Source organism: Stegostoma tigrinum, chromosome 5 (assembly GCF_030684315.1).
Source record: "Stegostoma tigrinum isolate sSteTig4 chromosome 5, sSteTig4.hap1, whole genome shotgun sequence".
NCBI lineage: Eukaryota > Metazoa > Chordata > Chondrichthyes > Orectolobiformes > Stegostomatidae > Stegostoma > Stegostoma tigrinum.
The window spans coordinates 31,541,453-31,556,532 of record NC_081358.1 but is presented as its reverse complement, the minus strand read 5'-3'; the positions used below and the strand labels follow the sequence as shown (position 1 = coordinate 31,556,532).

Below are 15,080 nucleotides of genomic sequence, written 5' to 3'. Positions count from 1 at the left end.
AGAGGACCACCTGCTTGAGGGGGTAGTTTAGGCTACAAGGGCAAGAGGAAATCGGAGGGCACACAGGAGGGAAGTGGTCGGGGAGAGTGGGAGTGCTCAAAGGAGTGGAGAAGGGTTAAAAAGGGCGAGGCATGAGGCAGCAAACTCTCAAAATGGAGGCGAGATGGTGGTAATGTCAATGGCCTGGTAATCCAGAGGATCAGTTTATTGTTCTGGGAATTTGGTATTGAATGTCATCTCTGCAAATGGTGAAACCTGAGCTCAACAGAAATATGAAAATTAAAATTTAAATCTAATGGTGACCATGTTACCATTGTTGATGGTTGTAAAAAAACCCATCTGCTTTACTAATGCCCTTTTAGGGATTAAACATGATGCCTCCACCCCACATATCACCTTTGTTCCTTTTGCCAATTACATTGGATCCATGCCTTCTCTTTCTCAATCCTTTTATGAATGGGAACACTACCCCCTTCAGCTCTGTCCAGACCCCTTGTAGATTTGAATACCTCTATCAAATCTCTTCTCAAAAACTTTTCTCCAAGGATAACAGTCCTAACTGCTCCATCCAACCACACTTGCGGCTGAAATCAAGCAAACATGGGCAAGTGTTACATAACAGAATCATATCAATGCCTTAAACGTGTTATCAGGCAGCCGAGGTGCCCACATCTCAGAAACCAAATATGCTCGAGACACCACTGATTTTCCATGGCTTCCAACTCTCCAGTTGTCAGTTACTATATCTGAAAAACCCAAACACCTTCACTTTTCTCCATATTTAGTACACGGTTGTCTTGCAATAAAAGGAAAGAACAGGCCAAACAGTAATAACGCTAGCATACATTCATCCGATGGATGGAGTGCATTAGATGTGGGTGACTATCAGGAAGATGCAAGACATTGCATAGGGCTGAGGGAAGATGGTGGTGGACAGAAAGGTAGTGATGTGAGGAAGAAGCACAAAAGAAAAAGAAAGATGGTGAGAGTCTTCACATTCACTTGAAAAACAATTTGGAAGGGACTGGGCAGTGGTGAGCATCGCATGTTGGTGAGCATGCGGTTATACACATCTTTTCAGACTGATTAGCTACTAGAATGTTTACGACACTGAAAGCGTGAAGGAAAATGACAATACTCCTGATGTTCTGAGTTATGTCTAGTCATGACTGCTTTGAGCATTGTTGGAAAAAAAGCATTTGGCTGGCACTGCTCCCACAAATATATCAAAAGGAAAATACTATTAAAAATGAACGACATGACAGTGCTCAGGTGGCACAGTAGCTCAGTGGTTAGTACTGTTGCCTCACAGCGCCAGGGACTTTGGTTCAATTCCACCCTTGGGTGACGGTTTGTGTGGAATTTGAATGCTTTTTATGCAACTGTATGGGGTTCCTCTTGGTGCTCTAGTTTCCTCCCACAGTCCAAAGATGTGCAGAGTAGGTGGACTGGCCACGGGAAATGCAGGGTGACAGGGATAAGGTAGGGAGATGGATCTGGTCAGGATGCTTTTTCGGAGGATCGGTGCAGACTCGATGGGCTGAATGGCCTGTTTCCACACTTTAAGGTTCTGGTGATTCTATGACATTCTTGAATTTTATATTGCTATCGTTTCCTCTAAATTCCTTTGGAGTAAATGACCACATTTCACTTCACTCACTACTCACTTTCAGATTTCCCACCTTTTCCAGTATCAGAGTCACTCTTCACTCAGTTAATATTGCAGTCATACTTTAAAACAGAAACAATTATCTGATACGTACGCATACGCAAACTACAATATAAATTCTGTCAGCTACTTGGCACTTTTGAGTACATTAACCTAGTTTCTCAAGTACCATTTGCAACTTCCCCTCCAATCCACTCAACACGCCAACTTAGAGACATATCATAGTTCCTTCAGTGTTGCTGGGTCAAAATGCTGGAACTTCCTAAATAACAGTACTGTGGGAATACCTACACCATTATAAGGTACTTCATTACCATCTTCTCAAAGGCAAGTGGGAGTGTGCAATAAATGCTAGCCCACCCAGTGAAGCCCACATCCCATGAAACAACTTTTCAAAAAATCTTTTTTTCTTTCCAGAAGATGTCAGGCCTACATTAACGCCTACCTCACTATGACTTTAGTATGCTAACTTTGAAACAAACTTCATTGCTTTTGTTTAGACACAGTGTAAACATCATTTATTGTGGAAACAATGACAAATCAAGTCCAAATACAAAGATTAAAAAGGTCTCTCTCCAATGCACATTCTAGCTTTCAAATACCAGAATTTATAACTCTGCTCAATTCAGGATGCAAAAATGTTATGGTTTTCAGGACTGCAACTAATATTTTCTAGAGAGTCATTAATTAGAAATTACATAGCCACTCAAAAATCCTATGCAGTTTTGTTGTGTTGCACAAATTAAACATTGCGTAGGATGTAGAACCTTTGTTTTTCCTAACCCTTTTCAATCTACATAATGGTAATCCAAGCAAAAAGTTTTGAAATTTTCAAATAAAAATATTTCAATATATTTCACTTTATTGTTACTCCTGATCGTATGCAGTCCTTGTGGTCTATGGAGTAGCTCCCTCATCTTCACTAATCCTGTGACATGTCATTTCACCCACCTATGACTGACTTGGCTTCACTACCCACAGATATTAGCTTTTCCCTGGTCCTTGTAATCTGTTATTGAGCCAGATCCAACAGTGGGTGCCAACATCCAAGGTTACAACATATTTTCTGGATCACAGTTGTGCCCATACACTTCTACCATCTAGTCTGACTAAACTTTGGCGGGCCATCGTTTTCAGATATCAAAAAACTTCCCATCCTTCACTCAAGTCAGGCCAAACAAAACACTTCAAATTTTTGGCAACTCTCATTCTCTGGTGGTGGATAACATAGAACATAGAACATAGAACATCACAGCACAGTACAGGCCCTTCGGCCCTCAATGTTGTGCCGACCGGTCATACCGATCTAACCTACACTATTCCATGTACGTCCATATGCTTGTCCAATGACGACTTAAATGTACCTAAAGTTGGCAAATCTACTACCGTTGCAGGCAAAGCATTCCATTCCCTTACTACTCTGAGTAAAGAAACCACCTCTGACATCTGTCCTATATCTTTCACCCCTCAACTTAAAGCTATGCCCCCTCGTGCTCGCCATCACCATGCTAGGAAAAAGGCTCTCCCTATTCACCTTATCTAACCCTCTGATTATCTTATTTGTCTCAATTAAGTCACCTCTCAACCTTCTTCTCTCTAATGAAAACAGCCTCAAGCCCCTCAGCCTTTCCTCGTAAGACCTTCCCTCCATACCAACAACAGCCCAGTAAATCTCCTCTGCACCCTTTCCAAAGCTTCCACATCCTTCTTATAATGCAGTGACCAGAACTGTACACAATACTCCAAGTGCGGCCGCACCAGAGTTTTGTACAGCTTCACCATACCCTCTTGGTTCCGGAACTCGATCCCTCTATTAATAAAAGCTAAAACACTGTCTGCCTTGTTAACAGCCCTGTCAACCTGGGTGGCAACTTTCAAGGATCTGTGTACATGGACACAGATCTCTCTGCTCATCTACACCACCAAGAATCTTACCATTAGCCCTGTACTTTGCATTCCGGTTACTCCTACCAAAGTGCATCACCTCACACTTGTCTGCATTAAACTCCATTTTCCACCTCTTAGCCCAGCTCTGAAGCTTATCTATGTCTCTCTGCAACCTACAGCATCCTTCATCATTATCCACAATTCCACCGAGCTTAGTGTTGTCTGCAAGTTTACTAACCCATCCTTCTACCCCCTCATCCAGGTCATTTATAAAAATGACAAACAGCAGTGGACCCAACACCGACCCTTGCGGTACACCACTAGTAACTGGTCTCCAGGATGAGCATTTCCCATCAACTACCACCCTCTGTCTTCTTTCAGCAAGCCAATTTCCAATCCAAACTGCTATATCTCCCACAATTCCATTCCTCCGCATTTTGTACAATAGCCTATTGTGGGGAAAGTTATCGAACGCCTTGCTGAAATCCATATACACCACATCAACCGGTTTACTCTCATCTACCTGTTTGGTCACCTTCTCAAAGAACTCAATAAGGTTCGTGAGGCACGACCTTCCCTTCACAAAACCGTGCTGACCATCCCTAATCAATTAATTCTTTTCTAGATGATTATAAATTCTATCCCTTATATCCTTTTCCAACACTTTACCAACAACTGAGGTAAGGCTCACTGGTCTATAATTACCAGGGTTGTCTCTACTCCCCTTCTTGAACAGGGGAACCACATTTGCTATCGTCCAGTCATCTGGCACTATTCCTGTAGACAATGACGAGTTAAAGATCAATGCCAAAGGCTCAGCAATCTCCTCCCTGGCTTCCCAGAGGATCCTGGGATAAATCCCATCCGGCCCAGGGGACTTATCTATCTTCACCCTCTGTAGGATTTCTAATACCTCTTCCTTGTGAACCTCAATCCCACCTAGTCTAGTAGCCTGTATCTCAGTATTCTCCTCGACAACATTGTCGTTTTCTAGAGTGAATACTGTGGAAAAATATTCACTTAGCACTTCCCCTATCTCATCTGACTCCACACACAACTTACCACTACTATCCTTGATTGGCCCTAATCTTACTTTCATCATTCTTTTATTCCTTAAATACCTATAGAAAGCCTTGGGGTTTACCCTGATCCTATCCACCAACAACTTCTCATGTCTCCTCCTGGCTCCTGAGCGCTCTCTCTAGCTCTTTCCTGGCTACCTCGCAGCCCTCAAGTGCCCTAAGTGAGCCTTCACATCTCATCCTAACATAAGCCGCCTTCTTTCTCTTGACCAGAGATTCCACCTCTTTCGTAAACCACGGCTCCCACGCTCTACAGCTTCCTCCCTGCCTGACAGGTACATACTTATCTAGGACACTCAGGAGCTTTTCCTTGAATAAGCTCCACATTTCTAATGTGCCCATCCCCTGCAGTTTCCTTCCCCATTCTATGCTCCCTAAATCTTGCCTAATCTCATCGTAATTGCCTTTCCCCCAGCTATAACTCTTGCCCTGTGGTATACACCTATCCCTTTCCATCACTAAAGTAAACATAACAGAATTGTGATGGCTATTGCCAAAGTGCTCAGCTACTTCCAAATCTAACACCCGGCCAGGCTCATTACCCAGCACCAAATCTAATGTGGCTTTGCCCCTTGTTGGCCTATCTACATACTGTGTAAGGAAGCCCTCCTGCACACACTGGGCAAAAACTGACCCATCTATAGTAGTCGAACTATAGTGTTCCCAGTCAATATTTGGAAAGTTGACGTCCCCCATGACAACTACCCTGTCTCTCTCACTCCTATCGAGAATCATCTTTGCTATCCTTTCCTCTACATCTCTGGAACTATTTGGAGGCCTATAGAAAGCTCCCAACAGGGTGACCTCTCCTTTCCTGTTTCTAACCTCAGCCCATACTACCTTAGTTGACGAATCCCCAAACATCCTTTCTTCAACTGTAATATTGTCCTTGACCAACAATGCCACATCTCCCCTCACTTTTACCATCTTCTCTGTTCTTACTGAAACATCTAAATCCCGGAACCTGCAACAACCATTCTTGTCCCTGCTCTATCCATGTCTCCGAAATGGCCACAACATCGAAGATCACCCACCTTATTCTGGATGCTCCTGGCGTTGAAGCAGGCACACTTCAAACCAACTTGATTGCTGGTGCCATCTTGCGTCCCTGAAACTTTATTTCAGACCACCCTACTCTCAACCTTTTCTATACTCGAACTACAATTTTGGTTCCCATCCCCCCTGCTGAATTAGTTTAAACCCACATCTTGAGTCTCAAATCAGAGTTCTCAACTTAAAGAACGACATTTACAGAGGTACGAAGAAACAGTTGTCTGAAGTGGGATGGTGAAAAAGACTAATATTAATGTCAGTAGATGAGCAATGGCCAATATTTAAGCTGATATTTCATAATGTTCAATTAAAATTTCTTCTGGGCAAGAAGGAGGACCTGATGACATGGATGAACCACTCACAGTTAACAAAAGTGCTCAAGGAGAGTATGCAAACAAAAACTACGTAAAGCAGTCAAATCTCACAGTAGGCCAGAGAACTGTACTTTTTCACGCACCAACATTAAAAGACTAATAAAAATGAAGAAATTACAATAAAAATGTAAACTGGCAAGAAATATAACAAACAAACAGCAAGGGCTTCTATGAATTTATAAAAAGGAATAGCTAAAGGGAGTGTTAGACCCTTGGCAGATACAACTAGAGAACTAATAATGGGGAAACAAGGAAATGGCAGATAATTAAAACCAATAGTTTGTACAGGTCTGCACAGTGGAGGACATCTCAAAGATATCAGACAAATAAAGGTCTTGCAACAGTCTCCATCATGACGGACAAAGTATTTGATATTGGGACTGGAGGCAAATATGTAAATAAGTTGCCAGGACCCGATGGGTCTGCACTCAAGGGTTTTAAAGGAAGGATACGCAGAGACACAGTGGAAGAAGTGGTTGAAACGTTCCAGAGCTTGCTAGATTCTGGACGGGCTCCAGCAGATTGGAAAACTGCTAACGTAATTTGCCTTTTCAGGCAGATAAACATTAAGCAGGAAACAATAGGCAAGTTAGGCTGACATTCATCACTGGGAAAATACTAGAGTCCATAGTGAAGAAACAAACAGCAGGACATTTAGAAAAGCTTAATATTCCAATAAAGTAAACATGGTTTTGTGAAAGGGAAATGATATTTAAAAAATGGTCGAGACTTCTTTCAGGATATAATCTGAATTGATAAAACGGAACTAGATAAGTAGTGTTTTTGGATTTCCAGGAAGCATTCAACAAGATGCCACCTAAAAGGTTAATGTACAAGACAGTAGCCCATGGCATTAAGAGTCATGTATTAGTATAGATTGAGCTTGGTTAAAACCAAAAGACAAGGTGAGGATTAATGCATGTTTATTAGGTTTGAAAGAGGTTAACTTATGGCATCCTGTGAGAATCAGTCCAAAGACTTCAATTATTTACAATTGATACCATGACCAGGAGAAATAGGCGGAGTGCAATGCAAAGCGCAATGCAGAGCAAGAAAAAATGGTGAGAGAGCATGTGGTAATGAGGACCAAAGGAGAAGCAAAAACTTGGTTGATGGAGTTTAACATAGCAAAGTGTGAGGTCATGCACTTTGGTGGAGAGAATCAAAAGGCAGCCGACTTAACATAAGACAGACTTCAAAAAAAGGTCCAGCATTGAGGGAAGCATGCAGGTACAACTGTAATAGTATGAAGTCAAGGAGTGGTTCTCTATTCAAGAAACCCTCAAATTGTTCCTTCCAATAGCTCTAATTGCCAATGTCCTTGAAATTCACTCTTTCTTAGTTCTGACAGCTCTGAAGAATCCACATGTCGTGGCTATCATCAAGTTGCTGGATTTCCTGCACTGTCTCCATGCTCCGTCTTCTTCAGGCCATGGGAATTTTGTTGGAGCTCAGTCTGCCTGTGTCTATACCTCTCATTCTTCTTTTCCAGGTGGTGTTTCAGGAGTGCCTTGTGCTTGCAATGTAGTAGCTCCACAACCTCCTGGTTATTCTGGTCAAATCAATCTTTAGATTTCTCTACCAGAAAATATCAAGTCTACTTGCAACTGCTGTTTACAATAAATTTGAGGAAAAACTGCATGTTCTGTACATTCTGTAATTCCTATCTATTGACGGTCACCAGAATGGCTGTAAGGCAGTAACGCCTCAGTCAGTCAAAGAACTGAACTGTGAAAGATAATTGCAGTTATCCTCTACGGCATAGCACCATCTGGTGACTTCAAAGTTTAAAAGTTACATAGCACAGCAAATTTTCTGAGACACTTCAGTTTATAGACTTGGGCAAAATGACATTAGAATCAAACAATAATCCCATACATAATACAATACAGCACAGGAACAGGCCTTTGGCCCACCAAGCCTGTACTGATTCTTAATATTTAGGCCCACTATTTATTATCCATATACAGTTTCTATCCCTCTTCGCCTCTCATTCATGTGTCTAGCAATGTTTAAGACATACCTTGATAATGTGGTGGTGGAAGCAGGCACAACAGGCAATGCATTCCAGGCATCCACTACCCTCTGTATGAAAAGTTTGTCCTGCACTTCTCCCTTAAACTATCCCCCTCTCACCTTGAACCTGTGCCCTTTTGTAGGTGACCTTTCCATCCTGGAAAAGGACCCCGACTATCCACCTGATCTACTAATCACAATTTTGTAGACCTCTACCAGGTCACCCCTCAGCATCCCTCTTTCCAGTGAAAACAATCCAAGTTTATCCAATCTCTCGTCATAATTTAAATACTCCAGATCAAGTAACATCCTGGTAATCCTCCTCTGCACTGTCTCAAAAGCATCCACAGCCTCCTGGTAGTATGGCAACCAGAATTGCATGCAATGTTCCAAATGTGGCCTAATTAAAAAAGTTTTATACAGTTGTAACATAACTTGTCAAATTTTATATTTGATGAGCGAGCTGGTGAAGGCAAGCGTGCTGTATGCTTTTTTGACCACCATATCGACCTGTTGTTGCCACTATATTAAATGAATATTCACTGTTATCTTGAGGGCAAGATAAAATCAATGTAATAAACTCAAGAACTTATAGCAACACAGAAGAATAACCAAAAATGAGGAAAGGAAAAGAACGGACAACTCTAGAACAGAAAAAATATGTCAAAGCACTAAACTGCTCTGGTGGATTTTGGTGAAATCAACTCCTTCAGCACGCTATATTTTTAAAATTCATTCGGGGAATATGGGTCTCACGCAAGTTTAGCATTTCTTGGCCATCCCCAATTGCCCTTGGAATAATGGGACCAACTGAAGGTGCGCACATGCTCATTTTCTAGTGACAAGAGTTCTGAGAATTGGCGATCGACGGTAATTTGTCAGAACTCTCATCAGGTACAGAATTACTGAGCACTTGGACAAATATGAACTGATGAGAAAGCCAGCACGCATTTATAAAATGACAAGAAATGTCTATAAAACCTAATTTAAATTTTGAGGCTATTAATGTGGCAGGATAAATGCAAATTATGGTGCATACTGGAAATTTGAAGTAAAAATAGAAAATATTGAACCAACTCAGCAGGTCTGGCCGCATCTGTGGAGAGAGACAGAGAGTTAATGTCGAGTCCAATAGTGATAAGTCAGAACTCTGAAGAGTCATATCAGACTCAAAACGTCAGCTCTATTTTCTCTCAGATATTGCTGAACTGACATGGCTATGGAATTGAAGTGGTTGGACACAGTAAGAATAATACAAAGTGACACAATATGACTTGCGCCATCCACCTAGCAGCATTAGCTTTTCATTATATTTACGCACAATTGGGAGATGGAATAGTTTAATGATATCAATTTGGAAGGACACAATAAATAGCATAGTTAGGAGCATTAAATTGTAAAGGACATTATGATTAAATTTGTGAGATTTATCATTTTTGGAGGCTGGATTGCAAAAGTTCTGTATGAGCATTTTTTAAATGACAAAATTCTTCATAAAAAATAAACAAGGTCATTCTCTTTCCAGGACAGTGACTTAATCCAATAAATGTCTACAAATGACTGCAAACCCATGGTGTTAAATGGAAAGTTGCTTATGTATCATGTGGGGTTTACGACAGATATAGAGCAAACAAACAAAGCTGCTGGGATTTGTTTACAGTTCAGAAGAATCTAGGATGAGCAAGTCTTTTAAAAAAAACAAAGAAGTTTCAGAATACACTAGTTTTGAGTTTACAAGACAGTTTAGCTTCTCTCCTAGAAATACTTCAGAAAACAAGCTACTTCTAAGATTTGGGTTCAGGCACGTCAAACCCTGGAGAGAGTTTGTTTAAAAAACTGCAGATTATTAGAGTTGAGAAAGTTCAAGCTTTCAGATTTGTGGAAAAGTTCAGATCAAGAGATTTTAAAAGGAGTCATTAAACTGTCTCCATAGACAATGGGAAAGAACGTGGGAGGATCTGGTGGACTCTTTTGGGAGTAGACTGCTGAAGAATTGAGAACTGGCCCAGGTAAAATAGAATGCCAATGATATTGGTAGACAAAGCAATAAATGAGCCTGAAGTGGTCTCTGATGCAGAAAAGGTTGAACACAAGTCAAGGCAAAGTGTTACGAAGGAAAATTTTGGTCAAATGATAGGAGAAAGTAAAATGAAGCAGTGAATGATTCTGTATGATCAACATCAGTTCAAAATACAAATGAGGTCTAAACTAAATACAAAAATTTCAGCCAAGTGTGAGAAAATGGCAGAAGGAGTATAAGAGATTTGCAGTTAACCTAAGAAGGTAGCAAGAGGAGTGGCAGAACTCAGACATACTCATGGAGACAGAAAACATTGTTGAGTTATTTAATGACTTAGCGTCTATCTTCACCAAGGAAGATGTTGTGCAAGCCACAATGAAAGAGGAAGTTGAGAGACTTAAAGGCTAAAAATTTATAAAAGTATTAACTAAAGCAAAGTGTGGATTTACCAAGGGTGAATCATATTTAATTAATACAAATGCATTAAAAACTGCAAAGGCCTGAAAGATCATCATTAGGCAGCATGTGTGAAGAAAAACCGAATTACCGTCTGGCTGAGTACTTTTATCTTGTGTTTGAATTTCATGTTATTTAAGAAAACAACTTGAATTAAATTAGTTAAAAGTAACAGAACGTTTGAGGGTAACATGTTTAAAAGTCGTGTACACAGGCTTCTAAAAGATATTTGATAAAATGTCACATAACAGGTTTGCTAATAAAGTTGAATCCATAGGTAGTGGATACAAAGCTGGTTGAAAGACTGGAAACAGTTGTGGCGAATGGTTGATACAGGGTTCCCCAGAAGCCAGTGCTATGAACTTAATTTTCCTTAATCTATGTTAATGATAGATTTGTGTGGATGGCACAATTTCAAAAATTTAGATCAGAAAAAAAACTCGGAAGTTGTGCGAACTGAGGAACAGAGCAATCACTTCAAGGAGGTCAAAGCAGGTTGATGGGAGTGGGTAGATTAAATTTAATACAAACTGAAACTTACATTCTGTTAGAAAATTCAAGAAAAGGCAAGGAAAACAAACAAAGGCACAACTCTAAAGGAGTGCAAGAGGAAAGAGACCTAGGGTGTGTGTGTGTGTGTGTGTGCATGCATTGTGCAGAGTGGCTGGGACTGATTGAGAAAGCAATTAACACATCCTTCATTTATAAATAGAAGTAGAGTAAAAATTCAATGTAGTGATGATAAACCTCGTCGTTTATCCTCAACTGTAATTTTGTCTCCAAGAAGGGTGTGAAAGCTTCAGAGTGACAACAGAAAACATTGGTAAGATTAGTTCTAGGGATGAGGGGCTTCAGTTAAGAGAAAAGGCTACTGTCCTTAGAGAAGTTTAAGAGAAGTATTTGACAGAGGTGTTCAAAATCATCAGGGATCTAGACAGCATGGACAGGAAGAAGTTACAGTGCTACGTAAGAGTCAGAGGACACCAAGTTAAGGTGCATGATAAAACAAACAGTGCAAGGAAAAACAATTTTTCCAAACAACAACTGAGTGACTAAGATCCAGCATACACTGCCTAAGTGTGGGGTGGTGGCAAATTCAATCATGGCTTTCAAAAGAGAATTAGATAAGTAGCCAAAGTCTTTTTTTAAAAGAAAAGTTAGCTTGCAGAAAAAGATCAAGGGGAATGAGATTAGGTAAACTGCTCTTGTAGACAGACAGCTCAGGCAATAGGCTGAATGGTTCCAGTGTGGCAGGAAGCCATTCTACAAATCTGCTTGATAAACTCGTCATTTCAAATAAAATTATTCACCAGAATACCGAGTACCAAGAACGTATCAGGATAAACTAACTTATTTCCAGCTTACATGAAATGGACTTGATTTCTGTCATTTATTACATGGAAGAATAGGCAAGAAAACTTCAATCCATTTAGCTGGTACTCATTAAAACTATCCTGAAAATCCTATTTAACGCTTTCAAGATAAACAGTGGAATCCTCGTGAGATTCAGGGACAGAAAAACTCTGTATTCCTCTCTCCTCGTATTCCAACCCAACAGAAAAAAACAGAACCTGGGTAATGTTACTACATTGATTTATTCATGGTTAATCTAGGCCTACAATCAATTTGACAACTAAAGACGGCGGTGATTTGAACCGAATCCTAGCAATTGCTATTGGCCAACTACTGCCAATTGTACTCTTGGCCAGGTTCTGTGATCAGTTTTACAGCGATGTTGCACGCCCAGCTATGATGTGGCGTGTTATACCTCCAAAAACACAGGAATGACAACTCAACAGGTTGAAATTTGTCACGTTATACCTGATGCACTGTGCATATTCAACTTTGAACTTTAGCAGCTCCCTAATAAATTTACCTAGATGGACGTAAACATACGCAAACTGCCTTTTGCAAAACTAATCATAACATGACAATGATCCATGGGCGCTTCATTTAGTTTTGTTTTGATAATACATTTGTATAAGAATAGATGCAAACATCACAGGTCCCGTGTAACTCGCTGCAGGCAGCTGACAGCCAGTACAACTTCAAAAATAAAAAAAAAGACAGCTCAATGTTCCACGCTAGTAGTCCTGATGAGCGAAAAGCCACCCGCAGAGCACTCACCTCCGGGCTCGCTTGGCCATCACTGACAGGGACGATTGTCTCCCTTTTCTGCCTTTCCCAGGACTCCTCAATCACTCACTCCGCTCGGGGACTCCGGGATGGTTAGTCTCCGATCATTAATACATGGGCTGAAGGTCGCTGTTGGCTGCCTGAGTACCAGCGGTGGGGTCACCATATCCCCAAGCAGCCCGAAGAGAGAAAGAGTGTATTTGTGTGTTTCTCTCTATATATATATATATATATGTGTATGTATGTACGTGGCTATAGGGGAGCTCAGCTCTCCACTGCTGCCTCTCAGCCACTCTCACTGCTCCGTTTCTATATCCCGCCAAATCTCGCGCCCTGCCTTCCCTCTCAAACACTCCCCGACAATATTTGAATGTGCGCACGCGTCCTGACCGTTCATAGGGCCCTCCGTGCGAGGGGGGCGGCGCGAGCGGCAGCGCGGGCACGTGACAGGCACACTGGAAATTGTAGTCCACATCGAAGCCCGTGCGCCTTGACGGCGAACTTCGACTGCATGCGCACTTGACAGGCACTCTGGGAATTGTAGTCTATATGGAAGCCGTGCGCCTTGAGAACCAACATCGAGTGCGCCATCTTGTGTGGGTCCCAAACACCGCCGCTGCTGTTGGCAGGCGATGGGCAAGTCTGTCATTGATGAGTGCCTGTTGCAAAAAAACCTAACCATAATGTGACAGTTTATTTCAATTAAGTCCTTTTTTTTGTTAAAACATACGTAACAAGAATAGCCAGGTCGGTGTAGTAGTATCATAGAATCCCTGCAGTGTGAAAGCAGGCGACTCGGCCTGTCGAGTCCGCACCGACTGTCTCGAGATCCAACCCAGACCCACACCTGTCTTTCCCGTAGACACTGAGGGCAATTTAGCACGGCCAATTTGCCTAACCTGCACGTCTTTGGACTGTGGTAGGAAACCCACGCAGGCACGGGGAAAATGTGCAAATTCCACACCGTCACACCCGACGTTGGTATCGAACCCAGGTCTCTGGCAGCAGGGCTTACCCCTGAGCCACTGTCACACCTAGTGTCCCTACTTCTGAGACAGCAGGCCCGGGTTCAAGTGCCACCTGAGCCCAAAGTGGGTTATAACATTTCTGAACGGTAAAGATCAAAAAATATCGAAAGGAATAGATGTAAACATCGTACTCAGCCGGTCTGTTGCGAGAGAAACAGCGTTAATGTTTCAAGTCCAATGACCCATTCGTCAGATGAAGTTTCTCTAGCGATTTCTGCTTTTGTTTCAGATTTCTATCATCTGCAGTTCTTAGTTTTATCGTCGTAGTTTCAGCATATCTCACAACGTGTATGTTTGTAATAAACCTTTACTCGAGTTACAAACCGCAAATTATAGAATATGGTCCCATCTTGGAATGAATGTATTTTCTCCCCCTAACCAGCAACATCATTAGACTCTTAATTCCAGACTTCTTATTAAATTCAGTGCCACCGCTTGCCATGGGAGGATTTGACCATGGGTTCCCAGAGCATCACCTGTATCTCTGGATTAGTCCAGGGATAATTTGGCTGGGCCATCACCTCCCCACACTTTAAAAAGGCCCTTGCTCTCAAAGTTCTCACTGAGAGGTTACAACGTTTGAGACTTCGAAATGGTGTCAGAGCGAGAAAAAAATCTGAGGAGTGGTGTTTGTGTTATTGCTATCTTTATGTTGTACCTTTCTGTTTCTTCTGCTTATGTTCCTGGAATAAGTAGACAAGGGTTTAACTTATTAAAAAAACTTGCATTTATAGGTAACGCAGTGTAGAGTAGGAGGAACACAGCAGGCCAGGCAGCATCAGAGGACATGGGGCTAGTGTTTAGATTCCTACAGGGTGGAAACAGTCCCTTCGGCCCAACAAGTCCACACTGCCCCTTGCAGCATCCCACCCAGACCCATCCCTCTATAACCCACACACCCCTGAACACTATGGGCAATTTAGCATGGCTGATCCACCTAGCCTGCACATCTTTGGACTGTGGGAGGAAGCTGGAGCACCTGGAGAAAACCCACACAGACACAGGGAGAATGTGCAAACTCCACACAGACAGTCGCCTGAGGGTGGAATCGAACCCGGGTCCCTGGCGCTGTGAGGCTGCAGTGCTAACCACTGAGCCACCGTGCCGCCCTAGTGGGGAGTGTGGAGCAGACGAGGGAGTCATGGAGAGACCGGTCCCTATGCAAGGCAGATAGTGGTGGGGAGAGAAATATATCTTTGGTTGTGGGGTCGGATTGCAGGTAGCAGAAATGACAGAGAATGATACGTTGAATATGGTTAGTGGAGTGATAGAATCCCACTTGTTCTCATATATCTTTGTTTTTGTTGCAGAAAGGGATGTGAGGGCAGAGGTGCGGGAAATGCAAGAGATGTGGGTCAA

General features: G+C 42.0%; 1 protein-coding gene across 1 annotated transcript in view; it reads right to left on the bottom strand.

Annotated features, from left to right (window-relative positions):
- The window catches only part of mybl1 (v-myb avian myeloblastosis viral oncogene homolog-like 1), an 81,412-nt gene extending 68,374 nt beyond the window's left edge, over window positions 1–13,038 (bottom strand). The window contains exon 1 of the mRNA XM_048528471.2: window positions 12,685–13,038. Within this exon, the coding sequence (XP_048384428.1) occupies window positions 12,685–12,704 (20 nt within the window). The 5' untranslated portion in view covers window positions 12,705–13,038. The remainder of the gene's footprint in view (window positions 1–12,684) is intronic.
- Window positions 13,039–15,080: the final 2,042 nt, after the last annotated feature.